The sequence below is a fragment of the Pectinophora gossypiella genome, chromosome 3, assembly GCF_024362695.1.
Source record: "Pectinophora gossypiella chromosome 3, ilPecGoss1.1, whole genome shotgun sequence".
NCBI lineage: Eukaryota > Metazoa > Arthropoda > Insecta > Lepidoptera > Gelechiidae > Pectinophora > Pectinophora gossypiella.
In genome coordinates this window covers 9,681,217-9,707,599 of record NC_065406.1, presented here as the reverse complement: position 1 = coordinate 9,707,599, position 26,383 = coordinate 9,681,217, and the positions used below count along the sequence as shown (strand labels likewise).

Genomic DNA, 26,383 nt, shown 5'->3' with positions numbered 1-26,383 from the left:
TTGTCGTGCCAATAAAGGAACACTTTTCTTTACTGTGTTTAAACATTCAACCGTTTTCAATTTCGATTTACATACCTACATGTAAACAGTAAATTGTACCAAAGGTTTTTCGTCCACACATACATCGTTTCACAGTTTCTTTTATTTCTGTTACCAACAAAGTACCTACGTCATTCGACATTTCTATGTAAAAGAGCTGGGAACGCATCAGCGGCAGACGAATAGAGCTTTCAAATGAACAAACTGAGCTTTGAGTATGTTGTTAATGTGAACCTTTTTCGAGTTTAAATGTGTTCTTTATGCTGATTTTGAAGACCTTTGTACCTATTTTAAATACTGTTGTTGGTATGTATCGAACATAGGAAAGAATAGATCCATTGTTAGTTATTAGAATAATTTACTTTTAGTACTACTAAATCCTGTTTTCTTTAAAACATCCATCTAAGTGTTCCTCTATAACAATAAATTTAATATTATTCTTCTATTTACTGTATAGAATCTGAAATAGAGTATTAAACATAAAAGAAACTCAAACGTGGAGAATGTGAGTTTTAATGTCTACTTGGAAGTGGAACGCACCCGATCAACGCTACACATGTTCAAGTCTGCTCCAACTTTATTAGAACTTCGATCGTAGAATTAATTCGAAGCCTCGCATTCTCTTGAGAACGAGCGGGAGCCAGCGCAATTGTAAACATTACCACTAACAAATTCAGAACCCTTGTCTCCTAAAATTTGTCTACAAGAACACTCCTCATTGTCCCCCTGTCAATTTTAAATACTTAAACCTACGGTTTTATCTTTGCCATTGAATGCCTTTTTTTATAGAGGTCTTTCTGTTTGTTAAACAGAATATAGCTCCAAGTTTATGTACCGACGCTAACTTGCTCACGTAAAACTACATTATGTGCAGTATTTAAAGCCCGCGTCTGAGATAGGTCACGTATCTAACGCTGCACGAACGAAACGTTCAGAAATAAAACGTGGCTTCTCATTAACGAGACTTTTATTAAGGTTGTTTACTTTATTTGTAAAGTGTAGTTCGAGTTGAAAAATAGTGTGGAAGGCAGGCGCTATAAATCATATGAGCGTGGGAGCTAAAGGTGGTGCGGGCGCGGCGCACGGCGCGGCTGTCACATTAGCGTACTAAGCAGGTGGACGTGACGGCACGCGCCCCGCCCGACGTGCCCTCGGCCTCGGCTCAGCTCACCGCGACCAATCCTCTTAGCAGGGTTGCCGTTCCAGTTTTACAACTTGATCTACAAAAGCAAGCACTAATTTCAAAAGGTCACTCGAAACCAATAGAATTCTCAGCACCGTCCAATCAATCGTCGGAATGAAAGCGTTTTATACACAGAAATGCGCGGCAAAGTGTCAACAACTTTAATTAGCGCTGCAGCTCGGCTGAGAAGACAATGGCGCCGCGTCGGCAGAGAGTAGGCTGAATCCGTGACCTTCCTCCGTGGCGCTGCAGCGAAATAGGTCAGCGGCTTGAATGCTATAAATAGCTCGGCGAAAGTCGGCCGCCGCCCCATCCCAACGGGAGTGCGCGGCCCGCTCGCGTCCGTCCGCCATCGATCGCCGCGCCGCCGCCGTCGCTGTCGCCGCGCGGCTCGTGTGCTGCCGGACATAAGTGCGCCTTCACACCACATCACGGCAAATTTTCAATCAGAAATTTCAAGAGCGTATAGTTACTCATCAGTTTTCAAACTTTAACATGATTGAGGACGAGGGTACTTTATTGAAAACTCACTAGTATTAATATAATTTCGTTCGGGTCGAATAGTGTGAAGTCCCGTAATGTTGTTAACAATTGATCTAGTCGGGCTCACCGCCGCTCGGCGACACAACACCAATGTCAACAATGTCATGTTGCCATCTCATCACACGTGGGCATGCATTGTTGTACTGGCATACATACCATACAACGAGAACGCTACATTGTGCTGGGCTAATTGAAAATTTGTACTATGAATGCTATTGATAGTGTTCTAGTAAGAAAAACACTGTATTTTCTACGTTGCTCGAAGTAGTGAAATTATAAAAGTCGATTATGGAATCATAGGTTAATTAGTAAGTAAGTAAATAAATAATAGACCACAACATTTTTTTCCAAATTAACTGCCAAAAGTTTTTACTGTTATATTTATATCAATGAACACGTTAAGAAAACATGTGATCGCGTTTCTCGCATGTAACCTTTAAACTTGATCTTGAAAATATCTAAAGGTCGTTGTATACGGCAGCTTAACTCGGCCGCGCGTGAGCGGGTCAAAGTGGATTGACTGATCCGACTGATTTTAATTTCATAAATTTATTGATAGTTTATCTGTATGATACTGTGAAAATGTCAACACGGTGGCGATTTTGAATACGACATTGCTGGTTTAATTTGCAGCTTTGTTTATTCGCAACAAAATTTATTTTAAAAAGGAATTTTATAAAACCTAAACACCAACTTTGGAGTCCTGGGATGAACGGCCAATATTAATTCGGTCAAACTTTTACATTTAAAACATTTTAGGGTTCTGTGTACTTTAGATTTATTCATCTAAATTCTCTCCTATTGCAGAGATAAGGTTTTACCTTCTTCTTCTTCTTATCGTGTGGGTTGTGAGGTGGAATACTAACTTCACCAACCCTGGTGTCAGGGTTATTACTGAGCCGCCAAATACCCCGACATGGCTCATGTAACGACTACATACTTACATCAGTAAATAGTAACGGGGACCATCGGCTTGACGTGGCATTCGAAGCACGGATCATCTTACTTTTTACACCAGATAGCAATCCAGATAGCACCAGATAGCAGATTGGTAAAGATCATTGTAACCGGGTTACTGGAAAAATTGAGATACGGCTCTTGTGGAATGTCACAGGTTAGGTAACAAAATATATATCTAAACTGAGATAAAACAGTAATTAAAGGTCGTAAGCTACCGTCCGGTCCGTCACGGGATCAAAATCCAAGTCCCGTCATCTTCTGAGCATAGAAAGCTCACTTCCATTCTAAAAGGTAGAGGAATACAATTCGATTAATATCTTTTTTTTGACATGACTTGTTGTAGATTTGCCGAAAATAGCATTAACTACTTGGTCGGAAAGTTAAATATCCAATCCTCATTGTTTAATTACTTCGTGTCTGGAATTTCGGGTCTTGAGGTTTAGATTATTATCCGAATTTTCAAATTTATAGATATACTCAAAGACAAGAGTAGAAGAAAAGAGAAGAAAAAACAATAAATGCAGAATGATGCATTTTAATTTATTAAAAAAAATGTATTTATTTAATTTTGTTTCTTTTTCAAGTTCTGTGATGCATGCTATGATAAAGTAATAATTTAATAAATATTAATATCGGAATAATAAAAAAAAGATTCAGATATTAAATTTTGTAATTGTATTTTTAGTGTATTTCATGTTATTTATAATGTTATTTTTGGTTTTGTTTCTTTTTTATTCATAATTTACTTTGTATATTAGTTTTTATATTGTTTTCTCGACATATAGCGCATTAGGTTACACTGTAAAATTAAATGTAGCTTTATAAATAAATAATGTAGGTGGGTTGAGAGAATTTAATTTTAATTTAATTTTGTACATACTAACGAAATTATATTCAATAGTTCAGCATCGTGTGGTCCTGAAATTCATCGGTGGTTCTGTCGAGTGGAAACCGTCCATTATGAGGGTCTGACAATCGGAGAGCCTCGGTCGCCAACGCAGAATTATGGTCCCCATAAAGGACGTAAACCCACTGGCTTTCGTGAATTATCAGAATAAAGGAATAGGGCCATTAACAAATACTCGTATATTTCACCAAATATTCCCCTAGATGCTTTGAATGGACGTTTGAACATAATGGGAAGTTTCTGTCTAAAATAATTCGAAATTTGATTTTCAAAATTATTTTGAATTTAATATTATAACTGTCATTTTTACCACATATAAACTCTTATCATATCTCCGTCAGTTGTAAATATATTTTAAGAAAATATAATAGTAATAAAGAAAATAAAGTAAAATTATGAATAAATAATAAATAAATATAGATTTAAAACTATTGTTTCGCCATCATGATCGATTTTAGTGGCGTAGAAAAGGCACTACGACATGCTACGCCGTAGCAAAAGGATTCCATTTTATTCTACATACGAATTGTAATCAGGTATACTTGCTTAGTATCTCAAATTCGTAAGTAGTTACTTGCCAATGTTCACGCCTTTCATGCATATTCGGGTGAGCAGATCCAATATTCCTATAAAAAACACACTTTTGTTTTTTTATTTAGGTAAAAAGATGACCTGCGTACAGACAGTAGACAGGGTTACCGACCGACCCAACAAAGTCTACATGAAATCCTTAAATTTTTCTTTGCTTCTCGAACTTTCTAACGACATAAAATAACATAAGCTCATAATAAAAACTGCCTATTTCTCCCATTAGGTGTCGCCACTGTTGAGTATTCTTAAATTTTCACAGTTCCCTTATATGTATACTAATTGAGTAAACAAATATATTGTTTTTGTTATATTTTTACACTATAACCCTTTCATAGTGTTATATTTAATACTTGGAAAAAAATATTTTCAATCAAAACTGCCCTTTTCCAACTGATTTTCCTGTTTTGTAACTCATCCTTCAAACGGGATACACTCTACGTTTTATGTAAATTTTTCACGAATTTTAGCTGGACAATGGCCCCGATTCTTGCAGACACCTCCTAATTTTATTTTAAGTTATACCTGTCATTTTCTTATCCGCCGAAAAGGGGCGGATGATTGACAACTGCTAAATTTAAAATGAATGAATAAACCAGGCGAATAAAATAGGCATCTCGCTGGTATGCAACCCGTTTGACGTGTGCTGTCAACTATGTGGGGTTATTGGCCAATATATAAAATTGGGAGGGTTTTTCAAATTCCTGCTTAAAATTGACGTATGTTCCATAAATTTTATGCCTGTCGATTACCGGTCCCTTTCTTTTTCAGTGGATAACAAAATGACAGGTATAACTTAAAATAAAAATAGATAGTGTCTACGGGAAGCACCAGTACTGATTGTAAAATTTAGAAACACTAAACAGTGCTACCGCCTACATTTGAGGTTCTGTTCTATTCCCATTGAGGTAGTCAGAGGTACATCCATCACAAGATGAACTAAGTACCCACGCCTCACCGAGCTTCCGTTAGATTTTGTACCGTTACCATAATTGATATACTTACAATGGAGGGATTTTCCGGGTTACTTTGCCCAAAAACAATATAGAAAGCGCTGTACTGATTTACCGTGATAATTACCTATTTTCCCGTTGCTTGGGTATATAATTATTTAAAAATATGTTATAATGGCAGAGGCATATATAAAAATAATTATGGTATATAATTATGAAGCTACCTACATTGCTTCTCTTTATTTTTACCAGAATAATAATGGGTGAAAGATTAATAGAATTTAGAATAAGAAATTAGAAGGTTAAACGAAGGTAACTCTGTACAGGGCCATTTTTTTTTTGGGAAACGTGCCGGGGACGTCCTCATTGACATGAAAAAGTAACCTTTATAATATTTTACAACACAAAATTGTTTATTTCTTCATTTATTGGTATTCTTGGTTATAAGCTTGGTGAAACTTTGTGTTGTTAGTTTGTATAGAGTTATTGTAATAGTTGGAGCGGCTTAAGTATTCCTGTACGAGAAGTGACGTCGTTTATAAGTTTGTGTAGAGGTGGTAGGGTTCGTAACGTAACTTTTAAGTTATAATTTAAGTATTATTTAAGCCATCTTCGGGCGCATCAGCGTCGTGCCGACTAGGAGTCGAAGTGGTCGCCATGGCCGAAATCGGTCGGAGAGATCATCATCATCATCATCATTATTAATATATTTATTTAGATTTTTTTTGTATTTTGTATATTTAGTAGTATTTATTTCGTATTTAGTGTAATTTTTTGTAAATATAGAAGTATATAATAGTTTTTTTCCAATTTAATTTACGAGCTATGTACGCGGGTTATACCATTTGGAGTTGCATTATTCTGAGTTAATATAAAGTGGAATTTTCCATCGCAAAAGTAAAGAATTGAAAATAATTTAAAAAATATAAATAAAATCGTGAATTTTGCGACGGAAAATTCCACTTTATATTAATTCAGAAGGGCCCTGTGAAAAACGGGTTAATGCTAGGGAGATGATGATTAACTCAGAATCACGCTCTTAATCATCCCCCTCAGTATTCATTACGATGTCATTAACACCCTGTGTAGCCAGAACAGGCAGCTAAGTACACTTGATGTTGTTTTAGTTTGTAAAACTATCTTTGACACATAAGGAATAATATCATCATAATAATAATATAAATCGCCATTTGGTGTCACACCACATTTAGATTAAATTGCCTTTACGTATTAGCTTCGGCCCCACCCACGCCTTCCAAAAATCCGGGACTCTATAGGCCCGAGATATGGAAACGACATACTTTGTTCAAAAATAATAGTGCAGACAAGAGGTTTTTGTACATCCGTGGGTAAACTAAACAGCCGATATCCATAGTAGTCCAAAGGCCAATGGGTGTCAGGAGTTTACATGGCGGAAATCTTCTTCTTATCGTGTGGATTGTGAGGTGGAATACCAGCCTCATCAACCCTGGGGTCAGGGTTATTATTGAGCCGCCAAAGGCTCCTGACATGACTAGTGTAACGACTACTTACTTACATCAGTAAGTAGTAACCGGGACCAACTTAACGTGCCTTTCGATGGACAGATCATCTTACTTTCGGACAATCAGGTGATCAGTCAGTAATGTCCTAACCAAACTAGGGATCACAAAGTGATTTTTGTGATATGTCCCCACCGGGATTCTCACCCGAGGCCTCCGGATCGTGAGCCCAACGCTCAACCACTGGACCACGGAGGCCGTTCATTTCCACATGGTGGAAATGTTCAAATTGTATAAACCAAAGAACGAACGCATTCGTTTGAGTGTAAGGATATAGGAGGTGTCACAAAGGATGGACAGTCCCATCCTCACTCACTGGATGTACATGCATGTGACATCCAATGAAAATTATAAATTTTACTAACTTATAATATTCTATTACTAACAAAATATGGATAAATATCTGAAATAAATATTTCATTTATTCATTCATTCATTCATAGGAGCAGAAAGAATATCACACCTCCATGTGACACGACGGGTTCGTACTACTAAATACTCAATAGATGTAGAAACGTAGTACCTGTACTTATGTACTTCAGTGAAATAATTTCAGAACTTACTCAGACACATTGAAGAACATCTGTCAGAATACAAGCCGGTGTCGAATGCAGACTGCAGCCGTATGGATTTCGCTATGTCTGCTCCAATGCCAAGGCATAATTGGCAAAAGTTTTAGCTAGTTCATACTTCTACTTAGTTTTGAAGTTAAATAATTTGCATATACTGAAGGTTTGTTTCAATGTATAATGGAATTTAGCTTCGTTGCCACTTCTAATAGGTTTTAGCTAGTTATGCGGGTATACACTATAAATACACATTACACGAGTACATTGTAAGTATTTAGACAGATTTTAATTTAGATAGTTGAGGAGTTCTCAAGCCCCATTATATGGTATTTAAACATAGCTAGCGAGGAGTAGATGTACATAGTACATCTCTGCCTACCATTTCGGGGATCCACCATCTATGGCTACATTTCCGTATTACGTCTATATTACGAATGACATTTTAAAATGATAAAATAAAAAATAACCGATGTTAAAATCCTTTCATTACTTGCGGTAGTACAATACCCATCATCAGCATCTATAGATTCGTGTGCGTCAAGCTAGCGGCCTCAAAAAAAAAATGGGCACGAAAAAATAATTTGACCATACCAAAAAATAGTACTCTTATTGAAAAAAATAGTACCTGTTGTAAAAAAATTAGTACCATCACGGTTCTGGATTTATAGCCATGTTTTATTGCACTTGCTAGCTTGACGGTGAGCGAAATTTGGCGAGAGTTAACGACAAGGTCTTTCGCTTTGATTTAAACGCCAAAAAATAGTATCGAAATAGTACTCACCCCCTGCAAAATACCGAAAGTAGTACTTCAACGGTTCCAAAGTTATAAAGGCAGTTCTTTGATCCCGCTAGCTTGACGTTTTGAAAATACCTATTATCTGGGGAACGCTTGCATACTTCAGTATGTAACTAATGTCAATAAACTCGTATGAAATAGTACTCCCTACCATCATAATTTTGATCCGATTCTCTTTGTAGAAATGTTAAAAAATCATCATAACCTATGCCATACATTTGTTGTTGATACAGTCACGTAGACAATTACATAACCTCACAATTTATTCGTAAGTATTGCCATTTTGGAGGTCTACCCTACCATTTCTTTGCACTTCAGTGCTGCTATTACAAAAAAATCCTATTGCATACACCCATATGCACTAATTTTAATAGAAAATGGCTGCATGGGTCTAGTTCTTATCGAAAACAATCTGTGATTTTAATACATCATAATACATTTTTAATCTGCTGCTTATTTTATAATTTATACCTTCATGTTGAATTTGTTACGGATCGAAGTGTTTGTTAATAAACAATTTGCAGTATTTGTAGAATAACTCAAAGAGTTTCAACAATGATATTACTTTCATCTAACAACCCTGGCACTTCACCAATTTTTACCCAAAAATGGGGAAAAATACTGAAATTTGACAACATTCTTGACCATGTGTAATAATTTTGTTCGCGACTGTACTCGTCTTGATAAATGTATGACATAGGTTATAATGACTTTTTGACATATTTCTACAAAGAGAATCAGGTCCAAATTATGATGGTAGGGAGTACTATTTCATACGAGTTTATTGACATTAGTTACAAACTGAAGTATGCAAGCATTCCCCAGATAATAGGTATTTTCAAAACGTCAAGCTAGCGGGATCAAAGAACTACCTTTATAACTTTGGAACCGTTGAAGTACTACTTTCGGTATTTTGCAGGGGGTGAGTACTATTTCGATACTATTTTTTGGCGTTTAAATCAAAGCGAAAGACCTTGTCGTTAACTCTCGCCAAATTTCGCTCACCGTCAAGCTAGCAAGTGCAATAAAACATGGCTATAAATCCAGAACCGTGATGGTACTAATTTTTTTACAACAGGTACTATTTTTTTCAATAAGAGTACTATTTTTTGGTATGGTCAAATTATTTTTTCGTGCCCATTTTTTTTTTGAGGCCGCTAGCTTGACGCACACATAGATTCAGCTCACTATTCTGAGTTAATATCTGATTGTCTGAAAGAAAGATGATCCGTACTTCGGAAGGCACGTTACGCCGTTGGTCCCGGTTACTACTAACTGATGTAAGTTAGTAGTCGTTACATGAGCCATGTCAGGGGCCTTTGCACGCTCAATATAGTAACACTAAAACCAGGGTTGATAGGGTTGGTAATCCACCTCACAACCCACACGATAGAAGAGAAGAACTGTTAAGTAACTGAAAAGATCACATCATCACAGCAGGTACCTACACTTTTCTGATTGTTTTAATGGTGGCATTTGACTCTAGCCTTTATTATTTCCAACTTTCCAATTATTTGTCGGCGTCCTATTTGTAAGGAACTGTAAGCCCTCCGACTAATTTGAAAACTCTAGCAACTAGATTTCCTACTTAGTTTAGACCCTCCATCCAATTATGAATATAATTTCCCTTCAATTTAGCTTTTATGCTGGTTTGGGAGCAAATGAAAAACAGAACGTTCAGTTGCTTGACTTCCCGGGCATGGATTTTGTCATTTCTAATGTGTAGTTTCCAACTAGTCAAATTAGTTACGTTTTACTAAACGTCAAAACACGAAATTGTCGTCGAATTTGTATGAAAAAGCATACTGTGACGTCATAGAAAAACGTGATAAAATATCGGACTTATTATTACGTTTTTCTTGATTAAAATTCATAAATAAGTCAAATAGAAAAAGGAAATTTTTCCGTTAGTTTTAGATCTGTGTTTATTTAGTAAACAGAATTTAATAATTTATCTTGAACCTAGTACATGACCCAATTGTTATGGGCGATAGGCCGATTCCTTGTCACCGGAAGGTTCATCATATTTATTTTAGAACTTCGTATGAACTCTTGCTACAAGTTGTTTTGGTTATTTGTGGCTCTGCCCACCTCATTACGGATTACGGGCGTGAGTTTACGCATGTATGTATTTACCTTCAATGTTAGTATAAATTAGGAGCTCGGTGGCGCAGCGGTTAACGCGCTCGGTCTGCGATTGTTGAAGTAAAGCAACTTTCACAAAGGCCGGTCATAGGATGAGTGACCACAAAAAAAAGTTTTCATCTCGACCTCCTCTGTGCTTCGGAAGGCACGTTAAGCCGTTGGTCCCGGCTGCATTAGCAGTCGTTAATAACCATCAATCCGCACTGGGCTCGCGTGATGGTTTAAGGCCCGATCTATCTATCCATCCATAGGGAAGGCCCGTGCCCCAGCAGTGGGGACGTTGATGGGCTGATGATGATGATGTTAGTATAAATGCCGTACTTATGGGGCCAGCTAGTAGCAACTGTACCAAGCAGTTTCAAATTTTCAATGCGCTTACACTAATAATTCTCAAAGCGACTTTAATGGTAGACAAGTCTGCTCTGACAGGTCTTTAGAAATTTCCCTCAACTTTCCTATAGATGCAGTCTGGTTTCACTTGCTTTTATGCGACATTCAGTGCTATTTTACGAGGCTATTAAACTTATGTCAACATTATTTAGGGTTATCGTTATGAAAATGTTATTCACTTATCTGTGTTAAATAAGCAATATTATGTTGTATCAATAGAAATGAAGTATATCGGTAGAAGTAAATTGCTCGAAACCACAATAAGCTAGAGCTGATGATGATGCTGTCGGGTACGCAGGATAGGTACTAGAAGTCGTTAAAAGACATTTTGACACAATGGACTCTAATAGTGACTGGTTACGATTGGTCATTTAGTATCATAATATTATTTGGTGGAAGTAATAAAATAATTTATAGCATAAACAGCTGAAATATTCATAACAATTCGAATTTTCACGTTAAGAGCTTTTCATAACTTTTTATAGCAGTTGTTGTTTAATCTATTTACGTGAGCAGGTATATTCTGATTTGCATAATCTTCATCCTATCCGAGCATGGCAGTCTAGCTAACTCACAAAGTATATGAGGCGAACAAAGGCTGGAAAACTGTGCCTCATTAAATGAAAAGGCCGTTTTTTTTCCTTATTTCCAAAAAAAAGTTTTATCCTAGCGAACCTAATGTAGCGTAGCGTGCACGTGGCTTCCTGCCCCGCGTCCCGCGCCCTATGTGCAGTCCGGCGGAGGGTGGGGCGCCGCCGCCGTCCGTGTTTGAGGAAGATTAAATTACTCAGAATGTCTGCACGCTAATAACACCTTGTACTACGTTATACTACGGCAAAGGGTCACATTGTTGACTCGTTTTTGTATAGAAACACTCGTGTTGACGTTGTTTTGTAAACAATGTTACGGTCTGAGCTTTGAGCGTTATTGAAATCCATTTGGCGGCTGCGGTTTTGAATTGTAACACCGGTCGCTGGAAATTATTTGTTTAAAAGTCAACATAGTAAGTTAGCCAGTTTATTTGCCCGGTACATGTTCTTGTATATGGGACGTGAAATAAGGATGTCGGAGAGGACGGACGGTTTGATGGGATTTAGCTAGAAGGAAATATAAGGACCCTTTACGTTAAACCCTTCTTGCTGCTAGCTATAAACGCCACTTTGTATTAGCCACGAAATGGTGATCGTACCATACGAATATTGCGTCGTTGTTCTGAATTTAACTTAACATACTTATTTTCCCTTGTACCAGTACAAATCTGCAGTTCTATTGTGGTGGTTTATTCAAATAGTCGGTATAGTCGGACAATCACTTTGAAATTAACCAGCGGATTCAAGTGGGCTTCCTACCGGTTACGTGTGCCTTTGACTAACTCGTGTTCAGAACCATACACAGGCGGCTAACATTGCAATTGTAACATGAAATGAAACCATTTCCTGAAACGGTCGGTCGTTTCATGATCATAAGAGTGTGAACCGACTTGTGTCTAGCTGGACAGAATTCACGTGAATTCGACCCGTGTACTGCCTTACACAGTACAGATAAAATATTCCAACATTTTTAGAAAATATATTATAAAATAATAGCCTCCGTGGTCTAGTGGTAAGAGCGTTAGGCTCACGATCTGGAGGTCCGGGTACGATTCCCGATGGGGACATTGTCGAAATCACTTTGTGAGACTGTCCTTTGTTTGGTAAGGACTTTTCATGCTTAAATCACCTTATTGTCCGAAAAAGTAAGATGATTCCGTGCTTCGGAGAGCACGTTAAGCCGTTGGTCCCGGCTATTAGCCGTAAAAACACCTCCACCAACCTGCAGTAGAGCAGCGTGGTGGAGTATGCTCCATACCCCCTCCGGTTGATTGAGGGGAGGCCTGTGCCCAGCAGTGGGACGTATATAGGCAGTTTATATATTATAAAATATACTTACATAACTTAACTAGCCATTTAAACATTAATTTAATAAATATAACACTAGCTTATTATAAATAGAATACCTCTTACAGCGCGCCACACTGAGGCAGAGCGCCCAAAACGCTGGCAGCATTTTTCAGCTATATTTTAATAAAGTGAATTACGAAATTTAGATGAATATTTATAGTTATGTTCATCTAATTTATTTCAAACGGCCGTTAATAATAAACGGAATGTCATAGAGAAAAAAGAGTATATATCGGCGCCGGTGTGTCATATATTTTTTAGTTCTGCATCCGTTAAAGTGTCAAGTTTTCATGCCAGCAGCTTGTTGTAGCTTGGCTCAATTTTATGGAAACTTTTTATATTTCTAAAATGCTTTTGTCAATATATTTTTTTGTGTAAGTATAGTTGTTTTTAACGGATACTGCATCGATTATCCGATTTATTTGCCCTTCGACTATAGTCCCCGCCATTTCTGTCTCTTCGGATTATACCTTAAAGGGTTACACGGAACAATTAAATGATCTACTGGTAAGCCCACTAAAACAATTTAAAGTTTGACACGATAATTAAACAGTTCTCACGCAATTGCATATTAAGTTGGTGTAATAAAGTTATGTCAAAACTTAGCAGCAGTGACAATGGAAATATTACAGTTTCGTATGTCACACTTAATCTTGTGTGTTGGTGGAAAAGTTAAGTTGCAGTAAAGTGGAGCGTCGTGTGTCAAGCGCTAACTTAGTGACGTGGAGAAATAATTGCAATCCCGAGTTTGCTCTAACCATTTTACAAGGCGTCGCGTCGAGTCGCGGCGCGTTGAGGTGTACCGGCGCAAAACGGTGTACATTTATCTTGCTTCGCTATTTTGGTACGTCTTTGCATTTAAAGAGGTGTTTATCCTGTGACACATTACATAGTGTTAGAAAGCAGTTTTGGTTTTTTCTTACCAATTAACTTAAAACTGTATTTAAGTTTTAATTTTAATTTGTATTTCAATTTTAATATAAAGCCGTGATAGCTCAGTTGCTAGAACGCTTGTCTCTCACTTTGAGGTCGCAGGTTCGAATCCAGCACAGGCCTAAATTAATGATGGTCGAAGTCGAATTCATGTTTGGATCATAAGTGATTATCACGTGCTCAGCGGTGACGGAAAACATCGTGAGGAAACCTACATTTCCGAGAAATAAATTTTTGGACGTATGTGACATAACCTGTATTTGGCTGGTTTTCCCTTCGCGGGATCTTCTGTAAAAAACCGCACCTGTCAAATCTTCAGGTTATATAAGCGGACCCTGTGAAAAACGGGATAATGCTAGGGAGATGATGTATTTAAATTTTATTCTGAATATTTGACATCATGTTTTAACCTAAGTAACTTATACCTATTATATCAAGGATAACTTTTATGAACTGTTTATCTTTTCTGTTACGTTTAAATTTTAAAGTACTTTTGTAAAGTTTCAATCCTTCCTTTTTTCTTTTCTTTTTTGACTTATCGATTTTTAAGGCTAAAGAAAGCAATTACTATGACCTTTAGGTCAACATAACAAGTACTTCACTGCAGAATTTTGCATCGAAGCAATCCAACTTAATATGCAAAGTGAGAGGGCAAAGCGAACAGTCAACCCGTTTTAATGGAGAAAATCGTGTGCGCTCTCGGACTAGGAGAAAGTCGTTCGAACTTTAACACTAGCGCTCTTAAGCTTTGATTACGTCTATCAACGGCGTAAGAGGCGATACGTACGTACTACTTATGTACTAAGTATATGTAGCATCGTAATCTCTTCGCTTTATTATACGCGGGACAGGTAGGGGGTCGGCGATTTTCATCATAGGGTATTTGACTGAGTCAAACATAAATTATAAAATGCTAATCCAGAAATACAAAACAGTCTAAGATGATCAAAAATCAATGTCATTTTACTTTTCGACTTATTTTCGAATTTTATTTGTGAATTCGGTAACAAGAGAGGTTAAACCAAGGTTAAACGTGGTTGACCGCCATTATTGATGACGTCAGTCAGTATTACCATGCAAACTTCAAATAAAACTTTCGTTGTGAGACATTTCGTAAAAAGTATTTTCTTTGACTAGATTATCAAGTAGCCTATTGAAACAAGGCGCAGATAAAAAATCAACTACTATTATGTCCTTTTGAGGCTGTCGCGCACGTGCGAGAAAAAATAGTTGTATCAACATAAAAAAACCACTGAATGTAACTTTAGGTTCACATTTTTATAGAAAGTAGCTCGATTTTTTAACACGACCACAAACAAAAACATATAACAATATAAGTAGTCAGTCTTCTCATCATATTTTTAAAACACGCGTTTGTGTAGAAGTTTAGGCTAGTATTCAAATCAGTTCAGGCTCTGCACGGTGACGGTCCCGCGCGTTGCGTGTATTATACCAATAGAAGCAGCAAATGCTCTTTACGTGGATAAAAGTCGTGAGGTTATCGATATATAACGCGCAACGTGCGGCGCGGTTGCTGTGCCGTGAGGGACGGTAATTTTCAAGTTGCCTGTAAGTTGTAGATCTCCGATTTAAATAAATTACTAGTTGGACTATACTTTCTATCTGAAGTAGCCGGCAGTGAATACTTTGCATCTTAAAAGAACTATCGAGGAATGATGTTCGATCTAAATACTGCTAAACTAAGTATTACTTGTTCATTCAACTACACCAAATACAATAAGTACAATCATATTGTAATATTACCAAAAATCTGATAATCCGATTTGATAAATGAAATTGAAGTGAATACACTTACGTAGAATTTTAACGAAAATGAAAACTTTTAATATACCATTTCAACGATAACAAAAGACTTTTTATATGAATCCGTAATAAATGAATGTGTATTGAATGCACCATTTTGAATAATTGGCTCTGTGCAATGAATACGTTGTAAGTTCGAACAAGAGAGTACGAGGTATGAAATTGATAAGGAATTATTTAAAAAAACAGTATTTATAATATTTTCTTATAAAGGTAGGTGTACCTTATATTTAGTAGGTACATTACTTGTACATAAATTAAACTCACCTTTTTTTTTGACGTGACTTATTGTAGATTTGCCGCAGATGGCATTAACTACTTGGCCAGACAAATGGGGAGCGATGAAGGCTCTCACCCGGTACGTTTAAGACAACAGCCTGAGGGTGACCAGTTGGGCGCGAACCTCGGCTCAGGGCGTCGTCTGAGAGGAAAAATATTTGAAAGAATTAATCGACCCTAGTGGGCAGCGAATAGCAATAAGCGCTGAATGAAGGAAATCGTCGACCACGCCAGCGAGGTTGGTATCGGGGTTTAAACTTACCAACCACAAAATAAAGTATAGAAAACCTTTTAGCTTTTGTTTGGCAGCAAAATGTCTTTTACGAAATCATGGACAATTTCTTATAGTGATGGGTTTGCGGTTCATCATATCCATCTTGGGACAAATACTAAACAGGAGTGATGCGAATTGTCTTCAGAAAAAAAAAATAGTTATTGTTTACGAAACAGAGTGATTACATAACTTTGTATTCTTCTTCTTCTATCGTGTGGGTTGTAAGGTGAATTACCAACCTCATCAACCATGGTGTCAGGGTTATTATTGAGCCGCCAAAGGCCCCTGACATGGCTCATGTAAAGATTACTCACTTACATCCATAAGTAGTAACCGGGACCACCGACTTAACGTGCCTTCCGAAGCACGGGTCATCTTACTTTCAGACAATCAGGTGATCAGCATGTAATTTGATAACCAAACTGGGGATCATGATGACTTTGTATTACTAATTAATATAACTGTTTCGTAATATTTTATCAATGATTATTTGTAAACACAAAAAATCAAACACCAAGCTAACGCAAAATAATAGTCAATATAATCAAATTTAAATAGGTACATTACATTGGTTTTTTTGTTGGTGTCTTGTTAGTAATATTGTGACTCTGGTTTCTAAATATTTTTTTAAATGTTATGTGTATGTCATGTGATGATTGCTTACCTTAAGGGTACGGGCGAGAATTTGTATGTACACAAACAAAAATCACGGTCAGAATTGTAAATAACTTACAAAATGCGAAGTACGACCCGGGGTCGTAGGAGGGTCGTGAATACATATCTTATTCATGCAAAACATGTGCCCTTTATAAAGTACCTACATGTAGTTGAGATTGTAAATTTCTCAAATAGCTTTCTCTATTTCTCTATAATAATATAATTTCTCTATTTATTGTCATTTCTTTATTGGTAAGTACAGAAATCGGAAATCAGAATCATTTATGCAACGTAATTTTCATGGATAAACTTGTTGAAGGCCAATGTAACATTTTTGAATTTACGTCATTACGCAAGGTGTTATGGCTGAGGAGAATATAAAGAATCGACAAGAAACTGCAACAGAAACACATCTTTTAAGTCAATGAGGGTAAACATTACAAGTTATTTAATAACTAGAGGAACACATTTAATACTACACATTTTTATAATTTAGGTAATCATTAATCTTATAATAAGCAATTACATAAAGTAAGCTTCACATGAGCTTTCAATTAATTTTCTGACAAATTTAAAATATTATCCGGTATTTTATTGTAAAAACGTATAAATAACCTCAAAAACGATGAATTTAATTTCCTTAATGTAGAATTTTGAATAGCAATTTTATTTTTATTCCTTGTATTTACTTTACCAATTTCGTTAAAGAAAGGAAATAATTATTTTTTCGTTTTCTCATCATATGATGTGTATGTACGTAATGAGATGTTTAAGTAATGACTGGGACTTTTCAATCCAAAAAAATATACAGATGGCGCTGTGTAGTTGCCTTCGTTTAACCTTCTAATTTCATGGATAAAAGACGCAACATTTTTTTTTGTTTTTGGGCACTTATAAATGATGGCTCTTTTTATAACACCTAGACACAACACAACTTCCATCCATTACGATTTTGATCAAAATAAAGTGAAGCAATATAGGTAGCAACATAATTCTATACGTATCTGATCCAATCAAGCACCAATTATATTTATATATGCTTCTACCATTACTTTTTTGAAAAATGATGTATCCTGAGCCATGAGAAAGTAGGTAATTATCACTTTAAATCTGAACAGCGCCATCTACATTTTTTTTAGTGAACGTAGCCTGGAAAGTCCCTCATTGTGTATCCTTTTCATGCAATAAAAAAAAACTTAATTGAATTATTGACATCACCACCAGCCTGTGTTTGTCCGTTGTACACTACTTTAGACAGTATGGGTATCCCATCTCTTATTCTGGGGTCTAAAAAGGCCATATTGAATTGTCGCTAAAATTAATTGCTTCAAAGTGTCATTTTAGACCCCTGTCTACTAAACCAATAACCTACTCTTTATACTTATGTGACGCAAGTAGTCGAAGTTGGATAATTAAGTCTTCATCCGTAGTTCACAATGAACAATGAACAACATAATGAACACGTGAACAATGTGTCTTCCCCTTAAATTAATCAAGATGAGTCAGTGGACAAACTCTTAGGGAATAATATTTTATTTATAGTAGTTTAGGTTAAAGAAATTTTAAATTTGTCAGAGAATAAATTTAAAGCTCACGTGAAGCTTACTTTATGTAAAAAAGCTTATTATAAGATTAACGATTACCTAAATGATAAAAATGTCTGGTATTGAATGTGTTCCTCTAGTTATTAAATAACTTGTTATGTACCCTCATTGATTTAAAAGATGTGTTGCTGTTGCAGTTTCTCGTCATTTCTTCTCCTCAGCCATAACACCTTGCGAAATGACGTAAATTCAAAAATGTTACATTGACCTTCAACAAGTTTATCCATGATAATTACGTTAATAAATGATTCTGATTCTGATTGATAAACTGCTTATTAGCTTGTAGGCTAGATTGTAATATTATGAAGCATATATTTTATTCTAATGCTTAACTTAAAAAAAAAATCGTAGTTCGTATTCGGATTCGACAAACGTTAGGCTTAACACTGATATTAGTTTTAATCCTGGCTTCGCATCATTATAATCCTGCAGTAATCCATTAAGCGTTCTATTCTTTAATACAGCAGTTTTTCCGTACAAAAGATTTCACCAAAGAAAAAAAATGTCTCAAAAGTAAATGAGGTTCGTCAGTCAGAAGCTTTCGTTATTTATCGCCAAAACGTCATTATTTTTTAAGAATCCTATCGATAGGATTTTCCTCATCATTATCCTCCTTTCCGTTGGGATGTTTTACAAGAACAGCACAAAGTAGGTACTATTGGCAGAAATATTTTCTTTGGACTTGTTCATTACGTCGGTTGGTCAAATGAAAGGACTTTTTGGAATGTCGTACAAGCTCATTGTGAAAAAAGAACGAACCTGGACTGTACTGTCTGTTTCTTTTGTCTGTAGTATTGTGTACAAATAAACAACTAATAAATAAGCCAAAATTGTGTTATGATTCCATTAATCATAGGTAATAAAACTTTACGTTGATATTCGATCTTGTGTTTATCATTGAGATAGCTATTATAATATTAATAATAGAAAACAGTTATTAAATTAAATTGCTTCTATGCTTTTATGGAAGCCAATAAAAACATAGAACACGTTCAGCTGCTTGTCTTCCCGGGCATGTCGTAAAAACCGACAGAGAGATTGTGTCCTCTAAAATGATGGACTAATGTTATGGGTGATAGACTGATCCCTTATCATCATAAGGTTTATCGTATCCAGCTTACGACATCGTATCAACAGTGACTGCAAGTGGTCTTTGATTACTTGTGGCTCTGCCCACCCCATTAGGGATTACGGGCGTGAGTTTATGTATGTATGTATTAAATTAAATTGAAAAGGAAATACAAATACAGGTTAACGTAACATTTGTATACCTAGGTTAGAATATATCATCTTCTTACACATATTTTCGCCATTCATCACAACAGTTGTAATTTAACAAATCCCATTGTTACAGCGAAACTGGATGGCGTGAAGACGTACATGCGTATGCGACGGGTGCCGACACACCTCCAGGTGAAGGTGATCAAGTGGTTCGACTATCTGTGGCTTACGCAGAAGTGTTCAGACGAGGAGAAGGCCGTGTCCTGCTTGCCTGACAAGCTGAAAGCTGAGATCGCTATCAATGTGCATCTGGATACCTTAAAGAGGTAGCTATTTAAATATATTTATTCTACGTTGTTTCCAAGTTGATGAAGCATGAAAACCATTATCTCTGCGTAAGGCTGCGTTTCCATTGACGCGGAGCTATGCGGAGATGAGCGGAGATGTGCAGGAATCGACTAATCACCCATAGGGAGAGAGTGACAGAGCGTCTTCGTTTCGCTCTCTCGAACGCTGTGATTGGTCAAATCCGCACATCTCCCATCTCCGCGTCAGTGGAAACCCGGCCTTAACCGACTAAACTGAAAAATGTTAGAAGTACTTATAACTTTTATTTTCAATTTTTAAACTCAGAATTTAAGTTGTATAAAGTATGCAAAGATAAAGATTTGAAATGCAGATTAAAACTAACGTTATGACTTTACAAAATCTATTTTCCAACAGAATGCATTCAAAATGAAATCCCTTATCTGAGTGGTCGGGGTTTCTTGTAAGTACATTCCTTGCAAATACAAAGTAAGTTTTTGCAAGAAGAGAGATAAAGACGCGACTCGCGACTATCTCACGCTCACATTAACGCAGCACAGTTCAAGCTTAATATCCCGTGTTGTATAATTAAAAAGAGAAACATTCGCTTTTACGTCCATGAATTATGCAAAAGTGTTCGTTTACGATCCGTAAATTTTTGTCGCCAAATAGCACTTTGGCGCTTTTTTCGTTTACAGCTGAGCTCTGTTTGCTCAGTTTAGTATGTTCGTGTGTTGTGTACATACACCGTTGACATTGAATTTGAATGTTTTTCGGCCAGTTTAGACGTCGTTAATGTTTTTCCGGGAACGCAATTCGGTGGAATGTTTTCCGCTGGCCCAGCAGATGTGTTTCATGGCGATGTGATTGCAGGGTGGAGATATTCCAAAACACGGAGGCGGGCTTCCTATGCGAGCTGGTGTTGCGGCTGCGCCCCGTGCTCTTCTCACCCGGGGATTACATCTGCAGGAAAGGTAATCATTTCACCTGCAAACTACCTTTTCTTCTGTCTGCTTAAAGAATCGACTCTAATATATCTGTTGTCCTCAGGCGAAGTCGGAAAGGAGATGTACATAGTGAACAGAGGGAAACTACAGGTGGTAGGAGACAATGGCAAGACAGTGCTAGCAACATTGAAAGCGGGTTCTTATTTTGGCGAAATTTCCATTCTGAACATGGGCACGGCAGGTAAACAACTTGGTAAATATCGCCTCGGCCCGAGACGCCACGCCATTATTACTATTTATTATTTTCTTGAAAAGTTTTCGAAAAGCAAACGTTTGAGGAGACGCTGCAATCAGGCCGAGGGAGCGGCCGCGACGCTACCAACAGGTTTTGGGACATCATTCGCAGGGCGGCAGGCTCGCCCCCTTGCCATGGTCGCGCGGCCTACCGCTTACAGCTCTCTTAGAGCGACCACTGACGTGGCAAGGGTTCGCGTCGACGCCGTCTCTACGAGGTTTATAGGGAATGCTTTACATTTCATAATTTTTCCATCATAAGATTTTTCGTATTCTAGAACCGCTATTTTGCATTACTCTTTATTTCTATCGTCCTATTTTTTCGTATTGCCAAGCAATTCATTATTTGACATACTTACCTAAATTCAATAAAGAACTTGCCCCTATGTATGGTAAGCACGTTCTTTTCTTTGTTCTTACTATTTCTGGCTTTCCGTTAGATAACCTTTTTCGAGATTTGTAGCATTCAGCATCATGTGTTTGTTTGCGACGAGTAGTGTCTCCTTTGGTTGTATGAAGGCAGTGTCCCCGATCGCTTTGCATCTGCCCCTGATTACCTCAATTTATTATACTTGGCGTGACCTCTTGGTGCATGTACCCCGTATTTATAAGTGTCCCGTACATATTTACCTGTTTAAGATCTTTCGTCGTACTGTCAGTTGAGTTTCAGAGCGTTCTTTTATTTCTCAAACTGAACTTGATATACGCATTGTAAAACTTGTAGAACTGCTTAGTTCTTTGAATCTGAATTCTTTTCATCATTAAATTTTTGTACCCTAAACGCTTTTGAATGAAGCACAAATTGAGAATCCTATAGAACGGCTTCTTATAGTTAGTTTATGATATATTCTATTAATTTTGGTCCACGAATGAATTTTTGCTCAACTAATTTCCTTCGAGTCATCTCCGGTATCAACCCTGCGTATCTGAAACAGTAGTTGGTGAACGGCTTTAATGTATGCTCTCTCCTAATCTTCCTCTCTTGCCCTGCCCGGTGTTCGGTCTTTCCCTTGCGTCTTACGAGTTGTTCTGTCGGCTGAATGTGTGCGGGACCGCTCGTAAGAGTCTTGGACCGAGCACCGTTTGGCACGGAGTTGTGGATGACACGTGGACAGGAAACCGGCGGACAGCGTCGGTGCGGTCCGTGGGCTACTCGGACCTGTTCGTGCTCAGCAAGAAGGACATGTGGGACGTGCTGAAGGAGTACCCCGCCGCCAGGGTGCGGCTCGAAGCCATCGCCGTCAAGAGACTTGAGAAGTACAAGAAAGCTCCGCTTGAAAAAGGTGCGCAGTATCTCCAAAAAGCAAAAATTTCTTAAGTCATGTACCTACTTAATCATGCATTCAAATGACATTATTATTATTATGAACAGACTTAATTGTTCATCATCATCAATTTAAGAGCCACGCTCTTGTCGGTGTAGCATTTTCCATTCCAGTCTATCAAAGGCCAATTCCTTGACTTCCCTATAAGACACGACGTTAATCTGTTCTTAATTCTGATCTTAATTGTTCATTTTCTCTTTATTCATATTCGTAAGCACAGGAAGTGTTTCAAGTGTAAACAGTTAAATCATGGTATCTTATAATTGTACCATTCCATCGTTCGCGAACTTTTCACATGCAAATCTTACACCATTATACGCATATATTTTAGTGGCAATGGGTCGGTGTCAGTCAACGCCAGGACTGGTGGAGACGGCCGGCCGCGTGCCTATAGAGGAGATGCAGCTTCCGCCTGCGCCCGCGCCGCCCGCGCACCCTTCACACCCGCCTTCCTACCGGGACCAGCTTTATAGGTGATGTCACGTTTTTATCACTTCAATATAGAATTATTTTTTTTAACTGATTTGATTGTGGCAGTAGGAAAGTGGGCCTTGGTACTGGGCCACTAAAGAAGATGTAGATATGTATAAACCGGCCCGTGCCTTTCCAGTTCGTCAGTAAGTCCTCTTCGCGTGGCGTCACCAGTGGCGTCGCTAGCGTCGTCTGTGCGCAGCAGTGCAGCCGGCGGCGGTGGCGGCAGCTTGGCGCCGCGGCTCATAGATTCGCACGAGCAACTCGAGAGCGAGATCAAACGGTTGCGCGAGCGCCTCTACACTGTCGAGACGGAGAACGCTGCCATGTCCGCCAAGCTCAGTCAGCAGCAGTGGGAGGTGGATCAGAGGTATGTTCCAAGGAATTAGAAAGAGTAGCGCAATTTTTATCAGATAATGTAACTTGTGACATCAGGAATAAAAATAAAGACAAATATTTGAATACTAGAGACCCATAAAATCCATCCCGAAAGGACTAAGGTCGGCTTCATTGCTTGGTACGAAAGGTTATGGCTTTTAAGACTTTATTATTCTTGTAACTTAGGTACTAAAGTGCTATCTGGCTGTTCGACATAATCGTCGATATGAAAAACGCTAAGTATTATTGATTGAACCTTAAAAGAAAAAAAAAATATTCGACCCGATTAAAATATTTGTATATAAGCGTACAAGTTTACAAGAGTCATGAAGTAAAAATATTTCATCAGTCATAAAAAGTTTCGTAGGTACTTGATAGTCAAGGAAAGTACGGAAACTCGAAATTTCTCAAGTTGCACCTCCAGGGAGTCGCAAAAGGGATGAACGCTTCCAAGATTAAAACTTAGGAAGCTCCAGAGCGGACGTTTACGTTTTAGCAATATCATCATGTTACTCTTAGTATGTATGTAGATACATACACAATACAATGATTCACGATGAAGCTTAAATGCATGAATGCTGCAACCAAAGTTGCCCAAAAGTTTCAGCAAAGGTAAAGCTACCTTTAATTTTGTTTGACTTCACTACAAATAATTAATCTGACTCTGGAAAAAGTAAAGCATATTCCTTTTCTTTTTTGACGTGACTTATTGTAGATTTGCCGCTATAACTACTTGGCCGGACAAACGGGGAGCGCTGAAGGCTCTCACCGGGTACAACGTTTAAGACAACAGGCCTGAGGGTGCCCAGTTGGGCGCGAACCTCGGCTCAGGGCGTCGTCTGAGAGAAAAAAAAGCATATTCCGTATATTATAAATAAGTATTATCAACCATTCATTACTAAACCTGTACCTAATAATAAAGTTGTTTGTGTTTTGTGGCAGACTGCAGGAGATAGAGATGCAGATCTGCGGCGGCAGTTCGCTGAGCTCGCAGGAGGAGAACGAGCGGAACCGCGAGAGCATCATTTAACGGCGCGCCTCGCCCGTGCCGCGGCAGCTCGCGCCCTTGCCTCGCATGTCCGCCGTCTACTGAACCCGCGCCCGCGCACCCCCCCGCGCGTCCCGCGGCGCCCCGTGCTAAACCCACCCTGTGACCTCTGTGAAACAGTACCACAAACTAGTCGCAGTGTTTTTACGATGAATAATTATTATTACGGAATATTTAAATACGAATTAACTTTATCAAATTTATATATACGTAGTATATACGACTCGCTAATATTTGACGAGTGTCGTGGAGTGAGATTTTGCCAAGACAATATTATCTTAATTCTAATGTCGTTTAGGTACATCGAGGAAGTGTAGTGAGTGAGAGCGCGAGCGCAGGCGCTAGGCGGCCGGCGGCGCCGGCGGCGTAGCGCGCGGCTCCAGCGCCCAAAGGGCAATGTCGTTGTTTTGTTAGCGGCTGTATGTTGTGCATACCTCGTGTCTATGTTAACGAAGTTTATTTTAACGAATCGCTAAGATTACCTAAGTATTGGATATTTTCCTATAATTTAAGTGATATTGTTTTACCTGTTTTCGCTGAATACCTGTAAGGTGAAATGTTCTCTGTCGAATGTGGAAGTCTGTGTACAAATGTATCGTATAATCAGTATTCTGGATTGTGTGCCAAATGAAAGGCCAAAGTGAATGTGCTATGATTAAGGTTTTGTGTTAAATAAAGTGTCTCATTTTTACCAAAATGGATATTTACATCCATTAAATTTGAGCTTTAATTATAATAAAGTAAAATCCCGGAAGACTTATCACATTCCATGTCTCGTTTCCAGATTATTTAAGATTTATTTACTGAAATGTGTTACTTATAACAGTCTAGGATATAGTTCTTTCATCGTCAATAAATTTGGTATATAATCTATGTATAATCGTGGAATAATGTTATTACATTCTGATGCAGTTTTGTCCGTTGTAATAACAAATGACCATAGTACGTTGTAATTTGTTATATAAAGTGAATTATTACCTATGTATAAGAGAAGTAGCTAAAAACTGATTACCACATCAGTTTGGTAAATTAAAAATCACTACTGCCAAATAAAAATTAAGTAGATAAATCAAAATGTTTTAATGTAAAGTTATTACCAATTGATTAAAGAATGTTTTGTACTTAAATTCATTCTATTTACAACCTTCATTGATTTACAAACATTTGTGTAATGCGAATGTTTCTATGTGAGTGACTTCTATTGTTGAAGCGTTGGGTTTTCGTTGGTTTCTTTGATATCTTAATACTTTGATGTAACGTAAGTGTAATACATTATGAAACAAGACGGTACCAAACATGAGAATAATAATAATACAATATATTTCAACACTAAGTGAATTGTAAATAGTTACTCTATGATACGTGTTTGTAAGCTGTTTTTTCATTGAAACTATGTGTTTCTGAAAGCCACGAGTTTCCCGACGGGACGATGAATGATAGGAGAGACGCTTGCTGAGGGGAGCTATTCGTTACGTTCTCGCTAAACACCTAAACTATTTCGTTGTGCATCACACAGGAATGCTTCATTACCGTTTATGTACATATGTGCATATGAACAAACAAGCTATCGTTTACTCCTACTACTAAACTATCACTTAAGTTATATACCGACGCGTCAAAAGATACAGTTTAATTTCCTAGTTGAGTTCTTAGATACGCTTCATCCTAACGCCCGAAGATATAATAGATAGGCGATAAAATTTTTAACTGTAAATAAAATATTTATTTATTGTTATATATTCCATAAATTTTTCTTCTTACAAATTTCTCGATTCTAAAATGGTAAGAGAGATGCATTATGCAATTGAATTATAATTAAACGAAAACGCAAGTGCTTTTTATCATGGTAACTTGTAAGTGTATTCAAAGCAGGCCGGACCCGGTCCGTGGCACGAGAGATCGAACCAATTGTAATTCCTTTTATATTAGTATGATAAGTGATATTTGTTTACCTTCACAAGAAGCAGTTGTAAGCGCAGTATGGGGTCGGAAGTCAGTGGTTCAGTGATCGGCTTGTGCATCTTAAATTGGGAATTCAATTATGTATCGCACAGATTCATTTTATTGTTAATAAAAAGATTATGATAATACGAATATATGTTTTCATTTATTCCTGTTGGTTTACACCGTTCCGACTGAACGAGTATGCAAAGACAGATTGCCATTCAGAATGTTATTGACAGAGAAAAATCTGTCAATCTTGAATATCCTTATACGTTGCGTGCTTAGGTAAATACATTCTTCATACGTCGAGGAAGGTAGGCTACA

The 26,383-nt window shown here is 37.5% G+C and overlaps 1 protein-coding gene across 1 annotated transcript in view; it reads left to right on the top strand.

Moving 5' to 3' along the window:
- Positions 1-26,154, top strand: part of LOC126381794 (cyclic nucleotide-gated cation channel alpha-3-like) — a 116,119-nt gene extending 89,965 nt beyond the window's left edge. Inside the window, exons 7-14 of the mRNA XM_050031280.1 lie at positions 19,480-19,672; positions 20,526-20,626; positions 20,703-20,852; positions 21,268-21,285; positions 22,009-22,176; positions 22,550-22,691; positions 22,829-23,059; positions 24,010-26,154. Of these exons, the coding sequence (XP_049887237.1) occupies positions 19,480-19,672; positions 20,526-20,626; positions 20,703-20,852; positions 21,268-21,285; positions 22,009-22,176; positions 22,550-22,691; positions 22,829-23,059; positions 24,010-24,097 (1,091 nt within the window). The 3' untranslated portion in view covers positions 24,098-26,154. The remainder of the gene's footprint in view (positions 1-19,479; positions 19,673-20,525; positions 20,627-20,702; positions 20,853-21,267; positions 21,286-22,008; positions 22,177-22,549; positions 22,692-22,828; positions 23,060-24,009) is intronic.
- Positions 26,155-26,383: the final 229 nt, after the last annotated feature.